Source organism: Eubalaena glacialis, chromosome 4 (assembly GCF_028564815.1).
Source record: "Eubalaena glacialis isolate mEubGla1 chromosome 4, mEubGla1.1.hap2.+ XY, whole genome shotgun sequence".
NCBI lineage: Eukaryota > Metazoa > Chordata > Mammalia > Artiodactyla > Balaenidae > Eubalaena > Eubalaena glacialis.
Genome location: NC_083719.1, coordinates 29626798 through 29653796, shown reverse-complemented (window position 1 = coordinate 29653796; position 26999 = coordinate 29626798). Strand labels below are relative to the sequence as shown.

The 26999-nt window shown below is 39.3% G+C and overlaps 1 protein-coding gene across 2 annotated transcripts; it reads right to left on the bottom strand.

Annotated features, from left to right (window-relative positions):
- Nucleotides 1-711: 711 nt before the first annotated feature.
- IL7R (interleukin 7 receptor) lies at nucleotides 712-26999 on the bottom strand. 2 transcript variants are annotated; one of them, XM_061187702.1, is made up of 8 exons: nucleotides 26918-26999; nucleotides 22311-22449; nucleotides 11671-11828; nucleotides 6471-6628; nucleotides 4225-4393; nucleotides 2659-2752; nucleotides 1638-1713; nucleotides 712-1215 (listed from the first exon to the last, which is right to left on the bottom strand). In XM_061187702.1, the coding sequence occupies exons 1-8, from the start codon at nucleotides 26997-26999 to the stop codon at nucleotides 712-714; spliced, it is 1380 nt and encodes a 459-aa protein (XP_061043685.1). The 2 variants fall into 2 exon arrangements, with proteins under 2 accessions (XP_061043685.1, XP_061043686.1); XM_061187703.1 differs by lacking the exons at nucleotides 712-1215; nucleotides 2659-2752 and having other exon boundaries at nucleotides 1634-1713.

Sequence of the window (26999 nt, the reverse complement as noted above, 5' to 3'; positions counted from 1 at the left end):
CGGTTTACACTTGTTGTCCTGGAGTGATTATTTATAACTTCCCCTTTCACTTGCAAAAGTGACCCAGTTTGGACAATACATTATACAGTCACCCTGTTCTAAGTGAGGTTTGGCACTGGAGAGTGGGACAGTCCCTAGTTAAGAGGAAGGCACATGACTTGGAGAAGACTGCAGTTAGACTCCTGGGCAGCAAATCTTGATTCTACTCCTTGCTGAGTGGGGAACATGGATAAGCTAATTTAAGCCACAGTTTCATCATCTGTAACATAGAGAATAATACTAATCGCACCCACCTCCCAGGATTATTGTGAGGATGCAGTGCGAACAGATGTGTAGAGCACGTAGCACAGCATTGTGTACATAGTGAGTCCTGATAATGGTATCTATTATTCTAATTCTCCTCTCCTTCTTTCTTCCGTTGCTCCCTTTTGCCCTCCCCACCCCTCCATCTTTTCCTCCACCCTTTCTTTCACTCTTTTCTGCTTTTTTTCCTTTCTGAAATAAATGAATCATTGCATTGCCTGAAGCAGAATGCCCCTGCCTCCTGTCTCTTGCCACTGAAGCAGGGAGGTGTGGTCGAAGCGCTGTTTCAGAATCCTGTGGACCATGTCGAGGCGCTGCTTTCATTTTGTCTTCTTTGTGCTGTGAGGGAGAGTGGGACTCAGTTATCTCTGTTCATCATGATGGTTCTGGTCGTCGGTTTCTTACAATTCACTGGTTTTGGTAGAAGCTGGACATGGTGACATAGGCTTCTTCTTGACTTGATCCCAAGGAAGTGAGGATGGACTGCCCCTGGGCAGCAGGGTTCAATGTCAGAGTTCCGGGTTGGAACGGAAACAGAGGGGGCAGGGTGCTGTTTGTAGTTCCAGGGCCAAGCAGCAGGTCTTGGTACAGGAGAGGCCCATTCTTTCCACCTTCCTTGCAGTCTGGGGACCTGGAGAAGGGGAGCCCAAGGGCGTCACACACACTGATGTTCCCAGCCAGGCATCTGAATGACGACTCTCCTCTGAAAGTTTTTGGGCTGATGCCTGCATGCTCGGAGGGCCAGTTGGGACCCTGCATACCCCCTCCGAGCCTCTGCTTCTCAGACTCCTCTAGCTGTGGAGGAAGAGGATCTTGCAGAAAGCCTTCTGCTTCGTCTCTAGCTTGAATGCCATCCACGTTATGAATCTGGCAGTCCAGGAAACTTTCAGGATTGAAACTCACATTCAAATTCTGCACCAAAAAAAAAAAAAAAAAGGGAAGCATTAAGACTGCACCAGAGAGACATATCAGCAAATGTTCTGTTCAGGAAAAGAGCTCAAGAACTTTCCAACAGGGGTTTACCAGGGTATGTCAGAGAATTACCCACATGTTGTAGCTGACTCTTTACCTCTGGAGGTGCTGTGATACTTCAGGGTCTGAAGTGACCACTTGCCATGCCCTCCATCCCTGGGGAAGTCTGGGAAATTCTGAGACTTGTATGTCATTTTAGTTTCCCACTTCCAGGAACCTGCAGCTGACATCTTATGAGGGACCCTAGTTATGTGATACACAAAAGACCGACACTTGAGGTTCAGCCATTCCTCATCCTGCAATATCATTCTTGTCTGCTGGGATGCCTTTGACATAGTGATAAAAGCACCAGAAGCACTCACTTTTTTTGGTTTCTTGCACAGTTGTTCCAGTGTCTTCTTATGATCAGGGAGACTGGGCCATATGATAGGCTTAATTCTGAAATAAAAGGACATTGAAGATGAAATGAATGGTGGAGGGGGCAGGCACAATAGACCTTCCCACTTACTCTGAGCCAGCAGTCAGAAGAGCAGATTCCTAGCCTTGGCTCTGCCACAACTAGGTGGATGATCTTGGACAAGTGACTTGCTTTCTCTGGGCCTCAGAGTCCCACCAGCCCATGGAGGGGTTGGACCAGAGACCACTGTCAGCGACCTACTCTGTGAACCAGACAACAGTGATACGCCCCTGGGAAAGAGCCCTGGAGAAAAGGAACAATAAGTCTTGGCAATGATGTAGCTATGAAACTAAAATCTGATCTGTTCATCTACTCCCCAAAATAAGCTTTGTCATCTTTCTTTTCTCTTCATTGGCAGCAACTCCTCTGCTCTGATTTTGGTGGAAGAGAGACATATTTTCAAAGTTACACAGGGAAATTGCTTTAGGGTGGTACTTTAGAAACTGGAGTATCCTGGGGCGGGGGGCGTGTATGTGACCCTGTGCTGAGGGCATCTTCCTAAAACATTAATAACTCGACTGATGTGTGTCTAAATGATGAAGCAAGCGTGGCCCTATCATGGGGTAGAATGCAAAAGTCTCATGAATTTGTGTGCTGAAAGCTAAGACTTCAAAAACAGTCTGCATTTCCCATGGGTCCCTCCAGCTGCCCAGGCATTCTGGAGGGATGGCTCTCACCCATTGAGGACACTTGGGAGGAAAGGTTTGCAGGGAGGATTTGCCCTATGTTCAGTTTATATATTTTTACTGCTTGTGAAATTAACTATGGAAATTCACCAGCGCCTGAGGATGAGGAGGGTTATAGGGCGCTGCAGTTCCTGAAATGTTTTATTCCGCTTTGTAGTTTTCTCATCAATAAATAGGACTAGAGCTCTGACTGTCTGGAATCCCACATAACCACTCTCTTGATTAGTTAAAGAAATTCACCTTTTTTCCCACAACACACAGGCCAGAACGACCATCAGAGCCACAGAGAAGAAACTCAGAACGCTGATAATTAGTAAAACAGGATCCATCTCCCCTGGAAGGCAAGGATAGATCTTGGTTAGCAATCATGAAGCGTGCTGTGGGGGAGACTTTCAGGATGCTTTGAGTTTATTTAGTAACTTGGGCCCATTTATTATTCCTTGAAAGTTGCTTTTCAGTAAACAGGATGATGTATTAGCTTTTATGGGGGAATTTGGGCTTCACTAAGTGACACTGTTGCTGAAACAGCCTCTGTTCACCGGTGCTGAATAGAAACGTGGAGACAGAGTTTTGGGTGAACTAGAAAAGAGTAGCTTTTATTGCTTTGCCAAGCAAATGGGGCCACAGCGGGCTAATGCCCTCAAGACTACGTGCCCCACCCTGGTGGGGGTAGTGAGGAGTCTTATAGTGTTCAAGGAGCAGGGCGTGGTCAGCTGGTGGACATTCTTCTGATTGGTTGGTGGTGAGGAAATGGGGAGTCAGCACCATCAACTTTCTGGTTCAAACCAGTCTAGGGTCTATGTTCTTGTGGTCAGCAGTTTTCATCTGGTAGGGGTGTGCTTCCTGTTAAAAACAACTTGGAATGTGTGTCAGGCCTTTATCTGTATCTCTCAGGGAACCATGAGTTCGGTGGCAGATGTGGCGGATTTATAATCTATAAATTGTTACCAGCTCCCCAGCCCAATAACTATTCTTTGTTTCTACACCTTCACATTCCTCAATCATTAACTCTTGAGTCAGCCTTTCACTTCAAAAGACAAGGACACAGGAGCTTGTACACGGTTTCAGCACCGGCTTGGGTGACCAAGTCCAGAACATCTGTCACTTGGAATTTAAAAGTGACCTAACAGTAAAGACAGCAGCACTCCCTGGCTAACTTCCAGCACCGAGAGAGAGAAGCTGAGCAGGGGGATGCTGAGAGATGCTCTACCCTGCAGCCTCAGCAATTCCTAGGGTAAGGACGGGAGGCTGGTGCAGCAGAGCTGTTCCGTGCAGCCCCCAAAGGGCAGGTATATGTGGGGTGCTCTGGGTCCCCAGTGGTCTGCCTGAGCTGTGCCCTTTGGTTCTTCCGGCTGTTCCCAGTTCCTAGACCCCCAGGATATCTTCATTATTCTAGAAAAGGAGGCATGGGAAAGCCACACCAGCCTACCCATCTGCCACCCTCTATGGTATTCCCTAGAGGGACTTGGAGGGACCGGCCATTGGGATCCCAGTCTGAATTGGTAAACTAGAGGTAGTGGGTGGGAATTTTATTCAGAACTAGTGGCTTCCAGGAGTGCCCAGGACAGTAGAGTCCAGACAGCCTACATCAGCTGATCAGCGACTAAGAGCCCTACTCCCACCCCTTCTTCGTTCTTCACAAAAGGGGCAAAGATGGCAGGTCATTTTTCAAAGAAAGTGTAAGAATGCCCTCTGGGGAGTTCTAACTTGTGGGTTTGTTTCATCTCTCTGGCTCTCACTGTCGCTCACAGACTTTGACATGCAAAGCACTACGGGGGGGGGGAACAGACTCTAGTCATTTCTCACCTGGGCCATTGGTCTCTGGAGTTCTGAAGTGGAAACTTGGACTCCATTCACTCCAGAAGCCTTCAAAATAGTTGGTGTTAGGGATGGACCGAACTTTAATCTCATACATTGCATTGGGTTGTAGCTTTCTCTGTAGGAGCATCAACTTTGTACTGGATAAATTCATGTGCTGAAGAGCAAAAAAAGGCCACTACATTTTTAAGGTGGAAAAAGAGGCGGTGCTCACATTTCCCAAATCATTTCAAGTTGAGTGTCTTTACTCATGTGGGCACTCTTTTGAGGTTCTCTCATATTTGTTAGAAAAAGGAGCTCTGACGTGGAGGGGTTGGCAGCAGAATTGGGGCAGAGTGTGTGAGCTCACAAACAATGCTGCAAGTGGTCAAGGAGGGCAGTTATAAAATGTGTCGTTATCTTTATTCAGGTGAATTGGGCTCTCCCAGTCAGGGAGGGTATAAATCACTCCCAGGCTCCAGCCTTCCTTTCCACACTCTAATCTCTTCTTTTTCTTTCCCTCCTATTTCACATCCCACGGAGAGATGAAAGGGAATGGTAAGGTTAGTGAGCAAGAATCATTTTCCTCTGGAAAGATATAATTCTACATCGTGAATAGCAATATAGAGACACAGTCTCTCCAATAATGTGTGTCATCCTTAAGAGGAAAAAGTACTCTGTCAATTTGATGGGTAAAAAGTAATACCTATGGTTATTTACATTTAGATTTATTTGATTATTAGTTTTTTATACTTATTGAAATTATATATTTCCTATTTTGTGAGACATTTCCAACTTTCTTGCTAATTTTTCTATCGTCATATTTGTCCTTTTCTTAATGATTCATAAGACCTCTTTATATTTTAAGAATATTAACCATCTGTCAGTTGTATGTGTGGTAATTTAAGCCTAATTTCTAATTTGCCTTACGATTTCGATTATTGTGTATGCTGACATTTACAAACCTTTATTTTTATGTAGTCACATGTTTCCATCCTTTGCTTTCTTTTACAGTTTTTATGTTTAGAATGTTCTTCCTCATCTCAAGATTATATAAACATTTACCTGTAAATGTTTTAGCCTGTTTAGAGTTTCACTTTAACATAATTTCCTTAAACATCTTCTATTTTAATTTTTTTGTTACATGGAGCAAGTTAAGCATTAAACTTAATATTCCCCAGGAAAATGATTGTCTTGGTACCATTTATTCAAAATCCTTCCTTTCTCTGCTTTTCCACTGATGCAATTTTCAGATAAAGACTGGAAGAGGTCAAGATCAAAGGAGCCTACTACTGTGTGTGTGCGGGCGTGTGTGCGCCTGTCAGTGGGGATAGAAGGAGGGAGAAGGAGGTTTGGCGTGGGCATTATACTTATGTAAGTAGTGTAAGGCAGCAAATTGCAAACACACGAGACTGATTGTGGACTGAGAAAAGAGAACAGTATGGATAAGTAGAATCTCATTTCCCCTTGAGAAAGCAACTGTTATCCATTTTCTGTTCGTGCGGTACAAAAAGGACAAAAGTTAATCCAGTGACTTCAGAGGAACCTGAAACCCTGGGACATTCTAATTTTCTCTCATCTTCTCCCCAAAACAGATTGTGAGGAGCACCAGACCATTCCAACTGCAGCGACTCATGGAGTTTAACCACCCAGATTATGAAGGGTAAAAGTTAAGCTGTTACTTCAAGGATTTAAGAACTCAGGCTTAAAAAAAATGAAGAAAAATATTCCACCTCCTCTCCTACTTACTTCAGGCTATTCCCACAACTCCAATAAACCAGACTGTGGTTACAGCTTGGTGATTTTTTTTTTTGCCTGATTTGCCTATGAGAGTTGCGCTAAATGTGATTCTTTTTCAGGCCCCCAGATAAAGAGGATGGATTTGATCTCAGTCTACAATGGTTAGTCCAACTATTTCATTTAGAAACTTTATAAAGACAAAAAATAGGGCAAGAAAAAAATGAGAGCTAGGACAAGAAAAGAGACAGAGAAGATCCAGGTTTTGCGAGGCCTAAACATTTTACACTTTGGAGAACTTCTTTTAGTAAAAGGCACATTTTGAACACGAAATTGCTAGGGACCCACCCCAGGTAACTGTACCTCTGAGACTATAAAATAAGTAGCATTAAGAAGTTTCTATTTTACAGTTTTATATATTTATATATTTTAATCTATACATATAACTTATTTATTAAGATATTTTTATATACATCTTCATAAATTTTATAATGTATAAATGTAGTTGACCTACATACCATCCAATCATTTTCATTTTTTTCCTGACGGTAGGCTACCTCATGCATTAATTCTTTCACATACTTCTTTTGTAAGTGCGATGTATTAAATGTCACCACAAAGTCATTTGCTCCCTTGCGATAGACAACTCTTATGTCAAAAGGAGCCTCAGGTTTAACTGAAAAGGAAAAAGAAATGAGATCATTCTATAGGGTAGTCAAGGAAATAATTATAATTTTTAAAGTTCATCTACTCTGAAAATCACATTCCTTTTCTGGGTCAGTAAAAACCATTTCTTCTTCTTCCTGGTTCAAAGCCTGACTACATTTCCCAGCCTCCCTTGCAGTTGGGTGTGTTCTTGTGAAGGATGTGGGTGGAAGTGATGTACACCACCTCCCATCCTGGCCCAGAAACCCCACGTGTGTGACCCCATGCTCAGTCCCCTTCTGCCACTTGGAGTCATATGTTGAAGAGAGTGGAGCCCCAGGATGGAGGAGCCCTGAATGTTGCTTGAAGGAGCACCACCCACAGGTTAGAAACACCCATTTTGGCTCTTACATGAGCAAGAAATAAACTTATGGTGTTGGAGATATATGTTTTAGGGCATATTGGTTACAGTAGCTAGTGCTAATTTTACGCAAAAACACATTCTCTTCCCCTTTTGAGTACTAGAGGACTTGTTTCTAACTAGCCCCAAAGCAGGAGAATTTGAACTTTGAGTCTTCGTTATTCTGATAAAACTGGGGGCCTTACACCTCATCTCAGTTACATGGAAACTGGGGATCTGCATCCTGGCTCTGGCTCGTAACTTCTGGTGTGACTGCAGGTTGCCTGCTCCTTCAGTCTTGTTTGCATTAGCTCTAAACTCCTCTCTGGCTTCTTCCTCCTGTCTACCTGCCTAGGATCAGAGGCACCATATATGAAATACTGTGGGAGGGAGAGAGATTATTTCAGGCAGAACAAACCCAGAGAAAGGTACTGAAATCTTAGGAGCACATGTGTGTCAGGCCACCTCCCACCCTTGACTTGGGGCTTCCCTGTCTTGGCCTCTTTGCTGTTCTTTCACTAAAGCCTGGGAACTTAGTTGTCTAGGGATGGGGCAGCCACTTGTTTGCATGGCTGATCTCAGACAGAGATTGGGAGACGCATAAGTTAAAATCTAACCTAAACCTATTGTTAATGAGGGAGTCTGTGTTCATCACAACTTCACGCAGTAGACTGAGCTGGATTCCAGGTTATATGATCTGGGCTTTAAGACTGACTTGCTGATCCAGTAAAATGAGCTCATGTGGTGAAGTTTGGCCCCCTTGTCATAATCACTTGCTTGTAGTGGTGGCTGCCTAAGTGTCTCCTGCCTTGATTTCCCCAGAGGTACTGAAAAAGAGGAAGTGGTTCTTTCTTTACCCTTGGATGTCTTCTGCAAGGGGAAGTTTACCCTTTTTTAACCCTTAGATGCACTATAAACAGGGAAGATACCCCAAAGGGAAGCAGGAGGAAAGGTAGTGGGTGTAGAGAAACAGACCAACAGAGAAAACTGTCAGTCCTTTGACACCAGCCAAGCCAGTTTCTACCTGCCATTCAAGGAAATGATTAAGATTCACATTCTCAACAAAACCTTTGACACTGAATCCCTTGCTGCATCTCCATCTCCCAAGGCCTCTCAATAATGGAAGAATTAAGGGAAGAACAGACTAATGTTGATTTTATACTTACTAAGTGCCAAGTGCTTAACTTACGCCATTTTGCATCAACACTCACTCATTGCCAGTATACTGATGAGGAAACTGAGTCTGAGAGGTTAATTAGCTAAGTTCAGCCCCCATAGGATGAGTTAATAAGATGTAAATCCAATTCTGTCTGATCCTGAGTCTCACTCTCCTTCATTTATTTATTTTTAAAAAAATTTATTTATTTATACAGTAGGTCCTTGTTGGTTATCTATTTTAAATATAGCAGTGTGTACATGTCAATCCCAAACTCCCAATCTATCCCTCTCCCATCCCCTTCCCCTCTGATAACCATAAGTTCATTCTCTAAGTTTATTCTGTGAGTCTGTTTCTGGTTTGTAAATAAGTTCATTTGTATGGAGAACAGTATGGAGGTTCCTTAAAAAACTAAAAACAGAGCTACCATATGATCCAGCAATCCCACTCCTGGGCATATATCTGGAGAAAAACATGCTTCAAAAGGATACATGCACCCCAATGTTCATTGTAGCACTGTTTACAGTAGCCAAAACGTGGAAGTAACCTAACTGTCCATTGACAGAGGAGTGGATAAAGAAGATGTGCTATATATATATACAATGGAATATTACTCAGCTATTAAAAAGAGTAAAATAATGCCATTTGCAGCAACATGGATGGACTTGGAGATGATCATACTAAGTGAAGTAAGCCAGACAGAGAAAGACAAATATCATATGATATCACTTATATGAAGAATCTAAAAAAAAAAATGATACAAATGAACTCTCTCTCCTTCATTGAGCTTTTGTTTCTGTGCTCAGCTCTCTCCCACTGGCTTGTTCAGGCTCTCCCCACACAGGTCTGCTTCTAAACCCAATGGTACATTTGAGCAAATTAGAAAAAGGTGCTCATTCCTCAAGCAACATCTTAAAAAAGTTAATTTATTCTTGGCACAACTTGAACTATTATATGAATTTACCCTGACGAGAAAAGGGGGGAGACAGAAGCTGCCCCTCCAGCCTTACTGGGGACCTGCACCTAAAGAAGGAGTTGTGAGTGAGGGGAGTGGTGGCTGCAGGGGAGTTCTGGCTCTGGGGTTTAATCAGCAGCATCCAATTTCAATTTAGTTAAATGACAGTTTTATTAATGAACTGTCGCATCAGGAACCAGAAGACGATGCTACTGGGAGACATGTCTCCACCACCGCTCATCCTGCTTGCCCGGGCGTGCTTTCCAAAGCCCCGAGGTGCTCACAGCACTGCTTCGTAGACCTGTGCTACCAGCAGAGTGCACACCCTGTCTCTCCTCTGGTCCCTCAGAGGAGGTGGCCGGTCAGGTTTTCCATCTGCTGGGTGGTACAGAATGTGGACTTTGAAGAGCACTGGACATATGAGATCCAGGGAGTCTGACGGGGCAGACTGCCACCAAGAGCCTGTGGGTGTGCCCGAGTGTTCCCATGCTCACACACTAGGATGCATGTGGGCCTCTGTGCTGGGGTGGGTTTTTGTAAGAAGGGGCTCCCCCCTGGGGCTTCAGGACTCTGTCACAGGACTGAGTCTCTGCCCTCTCTGCCTGCTCTCCGAGAGTGAATACGTATTTGCAATGTAAATGATGAACTTCTAGATATAGTGCCCTGTGCACAAACTGAACATCCATCCATAGCAGCCTAGTCTCCAAATGACCAAAACTCAGCTTGCTTGTGTCCCAATACTCAGAGATACCCTGTCGTGCCACCCCCCCTAAACACTTACACTGGTTGTGCCTAATGTCTCTTTTCTACTCTCCCTCTGCTTTTTTTACAAGATGACTGTTCAAACATGGAACTTCTGCTTTTGCCCTTTACTATATTAGTGGTACAAAACTGAGACTAGATTCCAAGTTTCTCTTTGTCATCTCTAATGAGTATTGCTCTCTTACCTTTAATTTTCTTTTAGGAGGGTGAAGGGAGGGGGTTGAGAAGAGGGAGAGACAGAGCCATAGTATTTAAAACCAGAAAGAGAATGCACCTCTTCCATCACTTTGAACAGTTTTCTCCCTACATATATTGTTTCACTTGTAAATCTCCATAGGTAGAATGAATACAAGAAGTTAGGATTCCATTGCATTGATATATCATAACTGGCTTAGACATTCCCCTCTACCAGGGTATCTCTGAGGTTTTCAAAAAGAACCTTATTTACCTCAGTGTGATAAATCTGTAAGTAATGGGAAAACTTTTTGTGTCTATATTCCCAGTCTTTCTGATAATTTTATTTGCTTGGTAACCGAATGGTGAATTGGTAATTAATGCTGACTTACAACCAGATAATTGAATGGATTTACTGAAATCCATAATTCATATTATTATGTATATGGATATTATATAGAACCAAGGGAAACATATAGATAAATTTAACAATTCAAATAGTACTTTTTTTGGATTATAATAATTATCACTTTTTCTGGCCAAGTGTAATATGTATATTCTACATACATATTACACTTAATATGTATATTCTAGGCCGAATCAGATATGACTATGCATCACTCCTCAATAGTAAGTCTCCTAGGAGGGTGTGATGGTAATTTCATGTGTCAACTTGGCTAGGCTATGGTCCCCAGTTGTTTGGCTAAACACTAATCTAAAGGTACTTTTTTTTTTTAAAGACATGACTAACATTTAAATCAGGAGACTTCGAGTAAAATAATTACTCTCTAAAATGTGGTAGGCCTCATTCAATCAGATGAAGGCCTTAAAAGCAAACACTGAGATTCCCTGAAGAAGAAGCAATTCTGTCTTAAGAATGCAACATAGAAATGCTGCTTGAGTTTCCAGACTGCCTGGTCTGCCCTCTGGAATTTGGACTCAAAACCACTATATCCACTCTTACCTGAATTTCTAGCTTTCTGGCTCGCTCTACAGATTTCAGACTTGCCAGCCCCTACAATCATGACAGTTAATTCCTTAAAATGAATCTCTTTTTCTCGTCTATCTATCTATCTATCTATCTATCTATCTATCTATCTATCTATCTATCTATCTATCTATCATCTATGTATCTATGTATATCCATCTATCCTATTGGTTCTGCTTCCTCTGGAGAACTCTAATACAGAAGGCATATTTACTTTTAAAAATAACTTGATAATTTTGCTAAATACATTCACAGGTAGGTATGTGGGGAGAAGATTACAAGGAATTCAGGAAAAGGTAAGGTGAGGAAGGAAAAGACGTGTGTGGGTGAAGTATGGGAAGCCCAGCTACAGTTAGACACTTCACACAGATGAACTCTTCCTGCAATCTGTAAGTGTCAATCACCCTTTTTCATAGCTCAGTTTGAAGACCCTCAGAGTTCTCTCACAGTAAGAATAAATAGCATAAGCTTCAAACTTTCATTTCTCTTAAGAAATTATATGCATTAGAGAATTTGATATTTTCTATTGTAAATAGTTTTCATGATTTGTCTACTTTAACATACAGAAAGTTCAGACACAGGTATCTGTCTTCCGATATCTGAAAAATGGCAACATACCCCCATATACAACTTCTTACCTATTTTGACTATGTTCATTTTTTTGCAAGTCATGCTTTTTCTTCCAAGCTTCACACATATTTTACTGTCTCCAATCAGTAAGAATTTCTTAGTCTTGATGAGATACATCCCTTGCAGTTTATTAAAACTCAGGCAATCTACCTCCAAAAGGGCCCCACTGTAGAAACAAAAAAGGAATTTATCTTAGTTCAAGTAGGAGTTTCTGTATAGAAGGAATAGCATCACATCCACTTTTCATTTGTGTGGCTTTAAATTTGTCCATAGGGTAGATGCATATTTGAGAGAGAGAGAATTAAAATAAAATAGCTTTTTGCTGCCATTATAATCAGCATTGATTTACTCAGGCATTAGATGCAATTGAACCTGAAATAGTCAAAGCATGTTCATGAAAATAATGGAAAATTCTTATCTTGTAATAACTGATTATTAGAAGATAAGTACTTTCTTTAGGTGGGAAGGTAATTTCTTTTTTTGATGTCCTGCAGGAATAAATTGAAAAAATAAAGCCTGTAAAGAAATATTGACCAAAAAAGGGTTAAAGGAAATAATAAAATAGTCTAAAGGATTATATACATAAAACCATATACACTTAATGGGTAATTTGGGAATTTTCATAGGTAATTTTGGCTGAGTTCCACTTTTAACTCATCAACAGACTTTAAAATCAACCCTTCTCCCCATGTTCCTTAGATTAAATGTTCTAGGAATCGAATTCTGTTACTTCTGTGACCTCCTATTCCCAATTAAAATCAGGCTTTCAGGAAACTGAAGAAAAGAGAATGTTGCCTACTATGCGACCACATCAAAAGCTCCAAATTGTACTCTTTTAAAAAATTCCTATTTTAAAAAGAAAGTATGTTTTAGTTCCAGTAGTGGCAGAGTAGCTTATATCACACTAACCATCAACATATAACTACTAAAAACTTTGAGCAAGATAGATAGTTTTGAAAATACTATTTAAAAGCATTGGAGAATAACCAAAAGCAGGCAGACACTAGGGGAATTTAATTCTTTAGAAAAGGGTGGATTAGATCCTTGTTTCTAGGTTGCTTGTTTTGTTTTGTTTTATCTGAAGGCACTTCTCAGGTCACATTATGATGGGCATTTAGAATCTAACAGAAGGCCACAGTTTTACCGTCTTGAGAAGTTAGAGGACAGAGTTTCGGTTGGCCTGAGTGGCTGGGTATTTTTAAGGGAGAAAAGCCTAGAAATGAGGAAACTTTAGACATAGAAGACACTAAGTCTGCATATAAACTCTGCTTAAATTATTACATGTCCCTTTAATTGTGCAGTTGTGGAGGAAAATCCAAGGAAACCATGGCAATAGCTAGATGGCTCTAGAAGGAACTAAGAAGATATTTTTGGTGCTGCCTCAAAAGAACAATTTGGAGATTAATCTGGCCAAGTTAACTGAGTAACAGAGTCAAAATTAACACTTGCCAGAGGAAGTTATCAGAATCCAATCAATCAATCAATCAATAAACAAGCCACCCTATTATCGATAGTGTCCTTCCTACATTCAAAAGCTACTACAAAAGAGCAGAAATAGAAAAATGTGACAAATAGTCAAGACAAAAAGCAGTCAATGGAAACTGACCCGAAGGAGACCCGGATGTTGGAACTAGCAGAAAAGAACTTTTCAACAGCTTTTGTAAATATGTTCAAAAAAATATGGTCATAATTATTGAATGAATGTAGAATCTTAGTGGAGAAGTGGAAACTATTAAAGAGAACAAAATGAAAATACTATAACTGACAAGTACAAATTTAAAGTTTTTAAAAATGTACTGAATGTATGGGATGGACTTAATAGCAGATAGAAGAAGGCAGAAGAAAAGGTTGGTGAAGCTGAAGATAGATCAATAGAAATTATTTAGTCTAAAACAACAGAAAGAAAGTCTTATTGACCTGTGGGACAATATCAAGGGGATAGATAAATATGCAATTAGAGTTCCAGAACAAAAAGAAAAAATTTGGCTAAAAAATATTTAAAGAAATAATGTTCTCAAATTTCCCAAATGTAGCAAAAAATATCAACTTTTAGGTTTAAGAAACTCAGCCAATCCAAGCAGGATAAATACAAAGGAAACCACACCTAGGCACATCATAGTCAAATGGCTGAAAAGCAAAGGCAAATAAGAAATCTTGAAAGCATCCAGAGAAAAATATCACTTCTCATCAGAAATTATGTGAACGAGAAGACATTGGAATAATATATTTAAAACTCTGGAAGGGGAAAAAAATGTCCACTTTGAATCCTTACACTACAAAATATTCTTCAATAATGAAGGCAAAGTAAGGATATTTCCAGCTATATAAAAATTGAGATAATTTGTTTTAGGAAGTACTTTAGACCAAAGGGAAATAATAATAGGTGGAATTTCAGATCTACAGGAAGCAATTAGATTGACCAGAATAAATAAAAAAGCCAATACATATTTTCTTCTCTTAAATTCTTTAAAGATAAAGATTGTTTAAAGCAAATACTGTAGCATTATTGTGGCATTAATAATACATGTAGGGACTTCCCTGGTGGTGCAGTGGTTAAGAATCCGCCTGCCAATGCAGGGGACACGGGTTCCAGCCCTGGTCCGGGAAGATCCCACATGCTGCGGAGCAACTAAGCCCGTGCACCACAACTACTGAGCCTGCACTCTAGAGCCTGAGAGCCACAACTACTGAACCCGCATGCCACAACTACTGAAGCCCACGCGTCTAGAGCCCATGCTCCGCAACAAGAGAGGCCACTGCAATGAGAAGTCTGCGCACCGCAATGAAGAGTAACCTCCACTCTCCACAACTAGAGAAAGCCCGTGCGCAGCAACGAAGACCCCATGCAGCCAAAAAAGAATAAAAAACAACAAAAAACCACAATGTAGATATAAAATATATGACAGTAGTACAAAGGGTAGAATGTGATAAGTACAACTATATTGTTGCAAGTTTCTTATATTTTACATGAAATAGTACATTAACTCTAAACTCTAAGAAATGGTTGAATATTGCAACAGTTAGAGTAATCTAAAAAGAGATAGTGCCCAAAAGTGAAAATAAGGAAGAAATTGAATGTTTCAATAGTTCCCTTTCTTTCAAAGAGGTTCAATTTATTATTAATAAGAATTTATTATTAATAGAGGAGAAATGAACCCCTCCCAACTTATTTTATGAAGTTAGCTCAAATCTGGTACAGAAAGCTGGCAAAAATATTACAGAAAAGAAATTTACAAATTAATGTTCCTCAAGAAAATGTCAATACATTGATATTAACACATAATGACAAAGTGGGATGCATGCAGGAAATCAAGGTAGGTTCAACAATCAAAGATCAATCAATACAATTCACCACATGAACAGAATAAAAGGCATAAATAATCTGATCAACTCAAGTGATTAGAAAAAGCATATGACAAAATTCAACATCCATTTATGATAAAACTCTCAGCAGACACATCCTCAACCTGATAAAAGGCATTTACAAAAGGTCTATAGTTAATAACATACCTAATGGTGAACTAGTGAACGGTTTTCTCCTAAGATAAGGACAAGGCAGGAATACCTATTTTTCACCACTTTTATTCAACAGTGCACTGGAGGTTCTAGCCAGTGCATAAGGCAAGAGAAACAAATAAAAATCACCAGTTTGAAAAGAAAGAAAATAAGACTTTCTTTACTTGCAGACATGTTTGTTCACATGGAAAACTATAAAGGTTCTCCAACACAATCACAGGAACTAATATAGTGAATTCACTAAGGTCGGTATACAAAAGTCAATTATATTTCTATAGACTAGTGTCCAAAAATTGGAAAATAAATTAAAAAAATAACAGCTCCATTTATGATAGCAATAAAAACATAAAATGCTTAGAAATAAAATTAATAAAAGATGTTTAAGGCCTTTGCAATGGAAATTACAAAACATTCCTGAGAGGTATTAAAGGAGATCTAAATAAATAGAGAGCTACATTCATGGATTAGCAAACTCAGTGCTGAAAAATGGAAATTTCCCCCAAATTGGTGTATGTAATTTTAATCAAAATCTCAGCAGGATTTAAAATAAATTGACAAGCTGATTCCAAAATTTATGTGGAAACCCAAAGAACACAGAATAGTCAAAACAACTTTGAAAAAAGTAGAACAAATATGGAGGACACAGAGCACTTGATTTCAAACTTACTATAAAGTTATGATAATCCAGACAGTTTAGCACTGGCACAATGATAGAAATATTAATCAATGGAAAACATAGAGTGTTCAGAAATAGACTCATACACATAAGGTTACTTGATTTTAAAACATGCACCCAACCAATTCAATGGAAATAAATGTCTTCAGCAAATTGTCCTGGAACAACTGAGCAAATGTGTGGAAAATATGAACCTCAATCTCACAAAAATTAATTGGATATGGAGTATAGCTCTAAATATAAAGATTAAAACTGTAAACTGTTTAGAGGAAAACATAAGAAAATATCCTCCTAGATTTGAGTATAGACAGACAGTCATCACACAAAAAACAGTAAACATAAAAGAGAAAAATGAAATACATTGGACTTCATCAAAACGAAAACCTCCTGCTTATTAAAATATGTCATTAATAAAATGAAATGGCAAGCTACAGACTAGCAGAAAATAGTTGTAGTACATATATCTAACATCAGAATTGTATCCAGGACATATAAAGAATTCACATCCATCAATAATAAAAGGACAAATAATTCAATGAAAAAAGACAAAAGACTTTAACAGATACTTGGCCAAAGAAGACATACAAATGGCCAACTGTACCTGAAAAGCTGGTCAACGTTATTTGTTATTTGAGAAATGTAAATAAAATCATGAGATACACTTTCAAAGCCAAATATTGGAAATGATGTGTAGCTCTCATACATTGCTGGTAGTTGAATGGTATAACCACTTTGGGAAACTTGTTGGGTAGTCTCTTATAAAGTTAAATACACACCTACCCTGTGATACAGTAATTCACTCTGAGGTTTTTACCACAGAGAAATGAAAATATGTATCAACGAACTGATTTGTATAAGAATGTTAATAGTAACTTTAAAAAGAATAGCCTCAAACTTGAAAAAACTCAAACGTCCATCAAGAAACGAAAGGATTAAAAATTTGTGATATATTTGAACAGTGGAATTAATATTCAGCAACTGAAAAGATGAGCTATGAGATAAGCATCAACATAGATAAATCTCAAAAACATTTTGTTGTGTGAAAGCAGCCAGACAGAAGAGAGTGAGCAGTGTGTCATTTATGAGAACTGGCAGAAACTGGCAAAACCAAAGGCTGATAGGTTTCAGAACTGTGGTTGCTCATAGGAGATGAGGAAAGACGGCAAGGGGACAGGAGGCATCCTTCTAGGGTGAAAGAAAGGTTCTATATCTCAACTGAGGTGATGGCAACATGTCAGATATGTTTCTCAAGACTCATTTAAGGAACTTCCCTGGTGGCACAGTTGTTGAGAATCCACCTGCCAATGCAGGGGACATGGGTTTGATCCCTGGTCTGGGAAGATCCCACATGCCGCGGAGCAACTAAGACCGTGTGCCACAACAGCTGAGCCTGCACTCTAGAACCCCTGAGCCGTAACTACTGAAGCCCATGCGCCACAACTACTGAAGCCCTCGTGCCTAGAGCCTGTGCTCCGCAATGAGAAGCCACCGCAATGAGAAGCCTGTGCACCGCAACGAAGAGTAGCCCCCGCTCGCCGCAACTAGAGAAAGCCCACGCACAGCAACGAAGATCCAACACAGCCAAAAATAAAAAAATAAATAAATTTATAAAAACAAAGTTGACTAAAGAGTTGAAGTATTTACAAAAAGAAAAAAAACCAAACTCACTTAATATCTGTACATTTTACCGTAGGTAAACTTTACCCCCCAAATGAATGGTAATCAAAAAAGAAAGTGAAATTAAATTAATAAACCACATAAAAAATAAGGAAGTAAAGCAGAATATGTATTCTTACTGTCAAAATAAACAGTGCGGAGTAAAAGTAAAATTACTCATTTCTTTCCTTCAACCCTCTATTTAATTCACATCTCCTGTGATAACCATGGTTACCAGTTTGTTTTTCCTACATGGTCTAAAATATTTATTGTTTGTGGGACATTCCTTAAAAATTTCCCCCCCAGTATAGCTTTTTTGTTAACTGTTATCTTATTTAGGGTATGCAGTTCTGGCATTGAGTGTGTGTGTGTGTGTGTGTGTGTGTGGTGTTGGAGTTTCTAGAGTACGCCCCTTGTTGGGCTACATGGGTTTTCCCATTTGGAGAAGAGCAAAAATAAAAAGCAAAATTTTAAGGTAAGCTAGACGGATACCAAGGAACAAACTTGAGAAGAGTGTCAGATGGAAAGTTCTGAAGATGGCAACACTGTCATGGTTTGATGAGTAAGGATGGAAGAGGACAACTGGGTCAGGATCCCATTTCTGAACTTTAGGTAAATGTGCTATGGAGGAATTAGAAGGAAATGGCTTTTGGTTCAATCATTGAGTTTAGGATATATTTGTAAGTAAAGCATGTGTGGAATATTCAATTGCAGATCCTTAACATGTAGCAAGGTCCCGATACTGTTGGACATTTAAGAAGAATCTAAAATGGTATTCTTAGTTCATTCCTGCTCTTCAGGGAGCGCAAGTAATGAGCAAGAAAAATAAAGGATCACCATATGGCTGTCTTGTGAGCCTGGGCATCCTTTTATGGGCTCTGAGCTCTAGGAGCTGCCCTATGTGGAGGGGAAGCTGTGCCGGAAGACTAAGAGACAACTGTGGTCTAGAACAGACAGCCTTGCTTTGTGCCACTAACCCTGGCTTTAGGTGATTGGAGAAAACTCAGTGTCCCCCCATGAGTGGCTCAACTCAATTCAATCCAATTCACTTAATTAAATTAAAACAGCTTACGTGGTTGCTAACTGTGTTGCTAGGATTAGGAATGTTCTGGGATTTCACTGGCCAACACAATAGCCATAACCCCACATGAGGATATTGAACAGTTGAAATATGGCTCGTCCAAATTGAGATGTGCTCTAAATATGAAATACCAGATTCTGAAGATGTAGAATGCAAAAGAATGTAAAATAGCTCATGAATATTTTTTGTTCATACAGATTATAGGTTGAAATTATAATATTTTGGCAATATTACATTAAATAAAATATTAAAATTAATTTTCACCTATTCCTTTTTTTTAAATGAGGTTACTAGGAAAGTTTAAATTACATATATCACTCACACATTTGTGGATTGCATTGTATTTCTGTTGGATAGAGCTGTTCTAGGGTATTTTGGTGGGGAGAAGAGACCACTACAAGTACCCAAGCAGTACTATAGGCTAGCAAATTTGGCCCTGTAGGACCTTCCTAAGGGACATCAAACCTAAGCCACTCACACAAATTCCTTTGTTCTGAAAACAGGGAGAGACTGCTTGGGACCACAGCACCTGATTCTTCACCCCAACGCCACCTTCCTAAACCTCCTGCAATCGCTAGGAGTTTAGCGTGATAAATACATTTCTCTTGTTGGTGCAAACAGATATTTACATGGAAATACTAAAAACAACCATAGATTTTATTCCTCATTTGGCCCTAAAAGACAGAATCTTCTCAAAAGTATTAAACACCTTTGAAAGTTAGTATGGTTTACTGTAGAAAGGACTAAATTAAAAACACTTGACAGATATTGCTAGTTAAGTCAGGAGCATGAAGTAGATTTGGCAGGATGCAGCCTGTGAAGTTGGTGGTAATTGATGAAAACAAAAAAATGACATATTTGAAGTGGTATCTGTAGGTGGTACCTGGGAGTGACTGTGGTGCCCCCAAGGATGTGGAAGTAAAGGAAATATAATTACCTTCTGAGAGCTGACTATGAAAGTTATGCAGACACCTAAAAAGCAGGGTCCCAAATTTACATGCCTATGGTGTCCACGTGGGTAATAGAAATGAGAAAAGTGAGCCTAACTTCAGGACTGAGATTTAATTCCTCGTCTATAGAAGCAATCAGAATTCTGTTCAGCTAATTTTTGCTGTCTGGGCCTAGCATTACCAAATCTGATTTTTAAAGAGATACTTAGATTTTTAAATGTTGGCAACTAAATTTAGAAAAATTCACCACTTTGAGATATGAATCAAATTAACTCTGGTCTTAAAATCAACAAACAAATTTCCTTTGTTTTGCTGTATTTACTGAACCTTTGGATCACATTTTTAATGAAAATCTGATGACACTGGGAGAATTAAGTACCATTTACAGGCACTGACCATAAGCCAGACACTAAACCTTCTACCCCAGTGCAAGGTGGTTGTTAGGATCAGAGCTTAAATGACTCCCCGGGTCACAGAGCTAGTGCCGCTACTGGGATTCCAACCTCCCTGCCTGTTTCCAGTGCCTCTGCTTTGTCACTCCAGGTACCTGGGAGCTGGTTAGGGTGCTGGTGAATGAAGAATTTCTAGATCCCCCAGTGAGAGTGGATTTATATTGATGTACAACCTACTGGCCCTCTCTGTCCCTCCTCCCCCCGCAAAACACCTGAGCCCGGGGTGAACATCTGGGTCACTATGATAGTTGCATCTGTCCATGTAAAGTTGTCAGCTGGAGTGCTGGCAATCCAACTCTGTGATTTTGGCTAATCCAAGTCCATCCCTGAGAGATGGATCTGCACACTGAACACTAAGTAATGGGTTTCTGAGCCTGGGAGACTGGCGGCCAGATCAGGCAATGCTTGTTAGAAAATGTCCCTGGTGAGCCCTCTGGGAAACAACGCCTGGTTTCTATCAACAATCCCACCTGTGTAATGACTTCAGCAGAACTCACAGTTTTCAGTAATTTACAATTTCTTTCTTTATAAATTTATATTCACAGAAAAAAAAAGCTCGAATAAAGCTAGTTTCATTGTGGAAAAGAAGCCCAACCAAAGCAGCAAGTACGGCACTCTATTTAAGTGGCTTTAACTTGAGCTACATCACTACTCTGAACCCAGGAGTTGCATGAATCTCTCCCTCAAGGTGTGGATATCTTTGCGAAAACGGCTTCTCTCCAGAAGCACCTTAACCTACTAAGGGCTTCATACTTATACTTTCACACGGAAAATGTGTCTTAAAACAATTGCTTTCCAACGGAAATATCTGAACCCAACTGAAAAACCCAAACGGAGGCTATGGACAGGTTAAAATATGACAGGAGAAATCAAGAGACTTGTTAAAGGAAGCGGGAAAGTTTGTTCAAGTGGCCAAGGAAGTGGTCAAATACCATTGTGAATGAAAGTGGACAGAAGGTGAGCCTCAGCCTCCCCAAGAAAAACCACTGCAGTTCACCACCCGGCTGGCTGGAGAGCCCAAAGCAGACCTCTGTGTCGGAGAGGGTTTTGCCCACAAAAATGAGTGCATCTTTTGAATGAGTTGTTCGGCTGCCTTAGTGGAGTCTAGTTGCTGCACAGATTCTGAACATTGTAGGTTCCTCTTCTCCTGATATATTTTATTCCTGGAAAGCATGTTATAGAAGTGAACTGACAGAGGCAGACTGAGAACACACTATGGAATTCAAGTCCAAGGTCATATTTATCCAATGACCATAGCAGAAGGCACTGCATGAACAGATGTAGGGAATTAACGTAAGACGTGGGATTCAGGGCTTGTCTAGACTATATATTGTGGAGGGTTGGCTGAATGTCTACGAAATTTAAGAAGCCCTCTTTTAGTACTGGTGGATCTTGACTTACTTTCCTTACTAGGCAACTAACTAAAATTAGGTCATCTGCTATGAATTTGGAAATAGCCACAAGTCAGAATTTTACGGTCGAGTATTTTTTTCAAGTCATTAGAGATAGTAACCCTTGGCAACAAGAGATGATTTGTGGAAGAGGGAGAAGATAAAGTTCTCTGAGTTCTTTACCAAACTTTCAAACCAGACAGAGACTTTCTCTTTCTTTTTACCTTTTCTCAGAGGCCCCATGAAACCAAGAGCCAATTTATTTCTGTGGACTTTTGGAAAACTGGTATTGAGAGTACCATCTGAAGTCAAACTGTGTCAAGGGGATGGCAGTTGAGTCTAGAGTCATAGAGTTTTGACTTAATGCCTCTTTTTCATCCCTTATTACATACCGGATATGTCTTCTAATTAAATTATTAAAGTATTAAATTATTTAAGCATCACATCTCCCTATGAGGTGGTATATCTCATTTAACAGGTGAAGAAACTAAGGCATAGATAAGTTATACAACTTACTCTAGATTAAAAAGCTAGTAAGTGCTCGTGTTGGGATTAGAAACCAGGCACCTGCCCTCAAGTGAGGTTCAAGACACTACATTGTCTCATGTTGGGCAAAGAACTTTTGGGGGATGAGTGTCCCAGAAGAACCAGAATTCAAATTCTGCCATGAAGTCAGGAGGGATGTGGGATCTACATCCATACTGTCATTTGACTGTAGCAGTGGGACCTGAAAGATGAACTCCTGAGAGTTGCTTTGCTTGAGTCTCTTGGTGAAGGACAAAGGGTTCCAGGAAGTTTTTGGAATTTATTCAATTTTAATATTTGATAATTAGCTCCCACACTCTTGCCTTTGCAGCTGGTGCTGTACCGTACACGAAAGAGAGACAGAGGTTTTCTAAGCACCCACTGAAGGCACCATTCCTCACCATATTTCAAATTCCATATTGGTGCTGTTGACGTCCGGGTCGTCAAATGCGCAGGTCAGCAAGTGCTGGGATCCATCCACTTCCAGCTGACTGTAGCACGAGAATGAGTAGTCATCCATTTCTGCATCGTCAAAGTCTCCTGGGAAAGAACAAACCTACAGCTGTTAATGAAGCAAATAAGTGCATCCTTTTGAAATCTGGAGGGACTGATAAAATGGCAGCCTTCTGTGGTGGACATAAAGGAGTGATGATTGTTTATCTAAAGAAGGAAAGCTCAAAGACAAAGACAAGAAATAGGATTTCAAACAAACAAAATAACAAAACCGAAACAAAACTTAATGAGTACAGATTTTTTTCTAATAGAAAAAAAGTCATCACAATTAATAAATAGCCTCCTAAGATCTCTAAATATCTCTGCCATTGGGTTAGTGCATTGGAGGTCTAGAATGAGACACTGAACACACACTTTCTTTTATATAAGTGGGAATTTCTTTTGTTTGTATACATTTCAAATGAGATACTTTATTATTTATGTGCTACCTAATCTAGCCTTGGGCTTTATTACTAATCTTCATTTATTCCCTCCCAAGAATTTTTTTTGAATGAAAGAATGTGATAGCTAACTTGCATTCAGAAGTTCACTTTTTTAAAATGGTAGCTTTCCCTTGCCTGAATAGGCATCCTAACTAAAAGTACCATTGATTATCTCCATTGTGTGACTATTTATGTAAGGCAACTTGTCTTAAGCTACTAACTGAGGCAAACGTGATTAGAAAAAATTACATGACAAGACTCAGATTTGGTGGGCCTTCCTATGAATCTTATAGATACTATTTCTGTGCTTATACAACCTTCTTTTAGAGATATTGCATTTTCTAGATATTAGCAAAATTCTGGAAGTATGTGGGGAACCAGAATTTTTTTGCCACCACTTTTGGAAAGTATTGTCTGTCAGAGATAGTATTTGATTTCTTAAGCTGGGTTGAGGCCCTTAAGATTATATAGATATTTTGTGTGTATATCTTACAATATTTAATAGAGAAAACTATGCCAGCAAAATACTCCAACTGGGATCTGAGAAAATCCAGAGTAACCAAAGCCATTCTCAGGCTGAGTGTGAGCTATGATTGCTTCAAAGTCCAATGATACTAGAAATTACTTTGGCCCATTGATACTAGAAAATAGATGCTTTAAATAGGATAGACAATATACTAAAAATCAAACCCCAGTTGAGTGTCCTGTAGGCCATGGGATTACAAGCAGCATCCACTTTACTTCAATAACCCATTAGTTCTATGGGAAAGTTACTAAAGCTGGTTGTGAGTGGATCAACCAGTTGAGAGAAAGGTCGGTTCAGTCGAAGTGACAAATCTCAAAAAGCCACATCTAGATAAGAGCTGTGTGCACTGCTCTTTCTGACTATACCTAGAATCCATCCGGCTCACAATTCTGCCACCAGCAAAGACTCCTTATGTAATTTCAGAAGGGTATGGCCCTCTTATTAATGACAATTTTAAATAATGAGGGGCAGTCCACCATTTAGGGCTCCCATTTCAAAACATATTCGTTCCTAATCTTATAGAGTGAATCTAGTCCCCTAATTGCTGGCACATTTCTTGATGGAATGGTTCTGTGTGGCTTTAGCCTGCCCTTATATGGCAGTACTCATGCTCTCCTAATGTTTTCTCTTCTTTAGAACTTCCACCAATCTTGTACAACAGAACCTACATTACTATTTGGATTCAGACATTTGTGGATCATCTTTGTCTCCAAAATTATTCAACATACAACGTAAGCCAGAGAGAGCAGAGTCTAGCAGATGCCGGGTGTTAACAGAACAAAGCACTCCCGCTATCCTTAGCCATCCAATCTGGCAAAGTGAGTTTGTTGTATATTCTTATACATTTTATAAAGCAGTGGCCATTTACAATAGCCAAGACATAGAAGCAACCTAAATGTCCATTGACAGATGAATGGATAAAGAAGAGGTGGTATACATATACAATGGAATATTACTCCACCATAAAAAAGAATGAAATACTGCCATTTGCAGCAGCATGGATGGACCTAGAGGTTAAGTAAGTCAGACAGAGAAAGACAAATATCATACGATATTGCTTACATGTGGAATCTAAAAAATGATACAAATGAACTTATTTACAAAACAGAAATAAATTCACAGACATAGAAAACAAACTTATGGTTACCAAAGGGGTTAGTGGGAGGCGGGGGGAGATAAATTAGGAGTTTGGGATTAACATATACACACTACTATATATAAAGTAGGTAAATAACAAGGACCTACTGTAGAACACAGGGGACTATACTCAAATCTGATAGTAATCTACAGTGGAAGAGAACCTGAAAAAGAATATATATATATATATATGTATAACTGAATCACTTTGCTGTACACTTGAAACTAACACAACATTGTAAGTTAACTATACTTCAATAAAAGAGAAAAAAAGCAGTGGTCATACAATTAAAATGGCCATGTTTTGACAAACAGCTCATTGGCTCTTTAGCAGGTGTTACTGGGCCAAGTTGCTTTGTATACAAGAAAAATTCTCCTCAATAACCTGCAAAATTGCATGGCATTTTACAAAGAGAATGCTATACCTGCTCTAAGCTTAGTTAAGCATCATATACACAGTGGTTAAGACCTCTGGCACCAGAGCTGAACAGATGTGGGTTAAAATCCTGGCTATTCTACTGTGTAGCTGTGGTCCTCCATCAGGTTATTCGACCTTTCTAAGCTTCAGAGTTCTGATATTTAAATTCATGTTATCATGAGGAATCATTGAATAAAAGTATACAAAGACTTCTTAGAACACAGTAAGCACTCAATCAGGGTTAGCTACTTTATCACATTTTTTTGAGAAATAAGTAATGAAAAGGTAAAATAAGAATTCTAATTCTGAGAATATACACGAAGCATTTGGGGCTCCTTTGAAAAAGAGTTCTCTGTCAAAGGTGTTATTATGACTATGGCTTTGAAATTACATAGAGCTTTTAACAGTGAGTTAACCTATTATTTTTTAAAAGCTCATTATAAAAATTAGGTTTTTTGAACTATGTATTATAGACAAGGCAGTGTGGTTTAAAAGCTTCCTACTGAAAGGGCTTAGTTGATTAAAAGTATAAATGGTTTGGATTTTTAAAAAGTATCCCTTTCTTCTCTTGATCACTCTTGTGGTTATCAGAGAACTAACTTATCTTTCAACAAACCACAGCTGATTATTTTGAATTCCTGACACCCCAAACCAGGAAGTATTTTGATGTAATCATGTGGATGGGTGGTTACAAATCTCCTAAAAAACCCTTAAATTTAAAAAGTTGAAGTGAAAACTCAGCTTTCAATTAAAATTGTTAATTTCTTTTCAAAATAATATGACCAGCAGGGAGAAATAGAAGGGATATACTATACTCCAAAGAGTAAGATTTATGTATTACGTGCCAAGCATCTATCTACAGACACAAGACAACATTTATCATGAAATAATCATCATTTCCCACAAAGTGATTCATTTATGGTCACACTGTGAAAAATGTCAACCCTCTGACAAGTCCCTTAAAGAAAATATTCTAGGGATTTCTATCCTTAGAAATTACGTGACTTAAGATATCCAAGTTGAGTCATTAGGCTGATGTGTTTGATATCTTCGTTAAGCAAATACTTTGTAAGTCTTAAAGTGAAAGCATTTAATTTTCAGGAGCAATTTGGTGGTCCAAGTTTCCAGGTGGCTCCTCTGGACTACTTCATCTTTGTGTACGGTTCAGTTGTAATTACAATGGATTTACAAAGTAGGCAGCATCTGCCTCTAGATACTAAGTATTTTAAGGATCCCAAAGATAATTATTATATGATGGTAAAATTATTGACGGTAATAATTATTGACGGGATAATTATTATATGATGGTAAAATTATTGACGGTAATAATTATTGACGGGATAATTATTATATGATGGTAAAATTATTATGGAGACAGTTAAATATATTTCAATGAGAACTCACTCAGATCTTAACCCTATTCAGTTATTCACTAAGAATACCACACGACTCTACCAAAACTGAAGTATTTTGAAGAAATTTTCAAATATTTATTAAATGTGTACTGTGTTCTAGATGCTAGAGTAGGTGCTGAGGATATAGCAAAGGTAAGTGCAGACAAAGCTGTTGTTCCTGGATATTATTTTATCTTGAAAGTGAAGCTTTCAGAACCTTCTAAAAAGCTAAACAAAACAAAATGAACTTCATTTCTTGACAAGGAAAAATTACCTTGAAGATTCTCCAACAAGCATAACCAGTGTGTCTCTGTGGGTGTTTTTTTGTAAGAGCAGAAGCATTGACAAACATGTAAGATCCACATTGGGAGAGTCAAGTGCATCCCTTGACAATTCTAAGCCTTTACAAACCACTCACAGTGTTGTCCCCAGGCCCTCTGTCCTAGTGGTTAGAATGCACAAAACGACTGACTACGTGGCAAGCCCTCAAACTCCCTTCTAACCCAGTGCCCCACTTTGGTCTGTTAGGGATCTGAGCAACCTGAAACAGATGCTAGAGATCATCTGAAATCCTAAAGAAAAGGTAGAAATGACTCACCATTCTCTGCATAGCCACTTTCTCCAGAAACGGCTTGAAGTAAATAGAAAACCATACCCAAGGCAATACCTAGAGGTGTCAT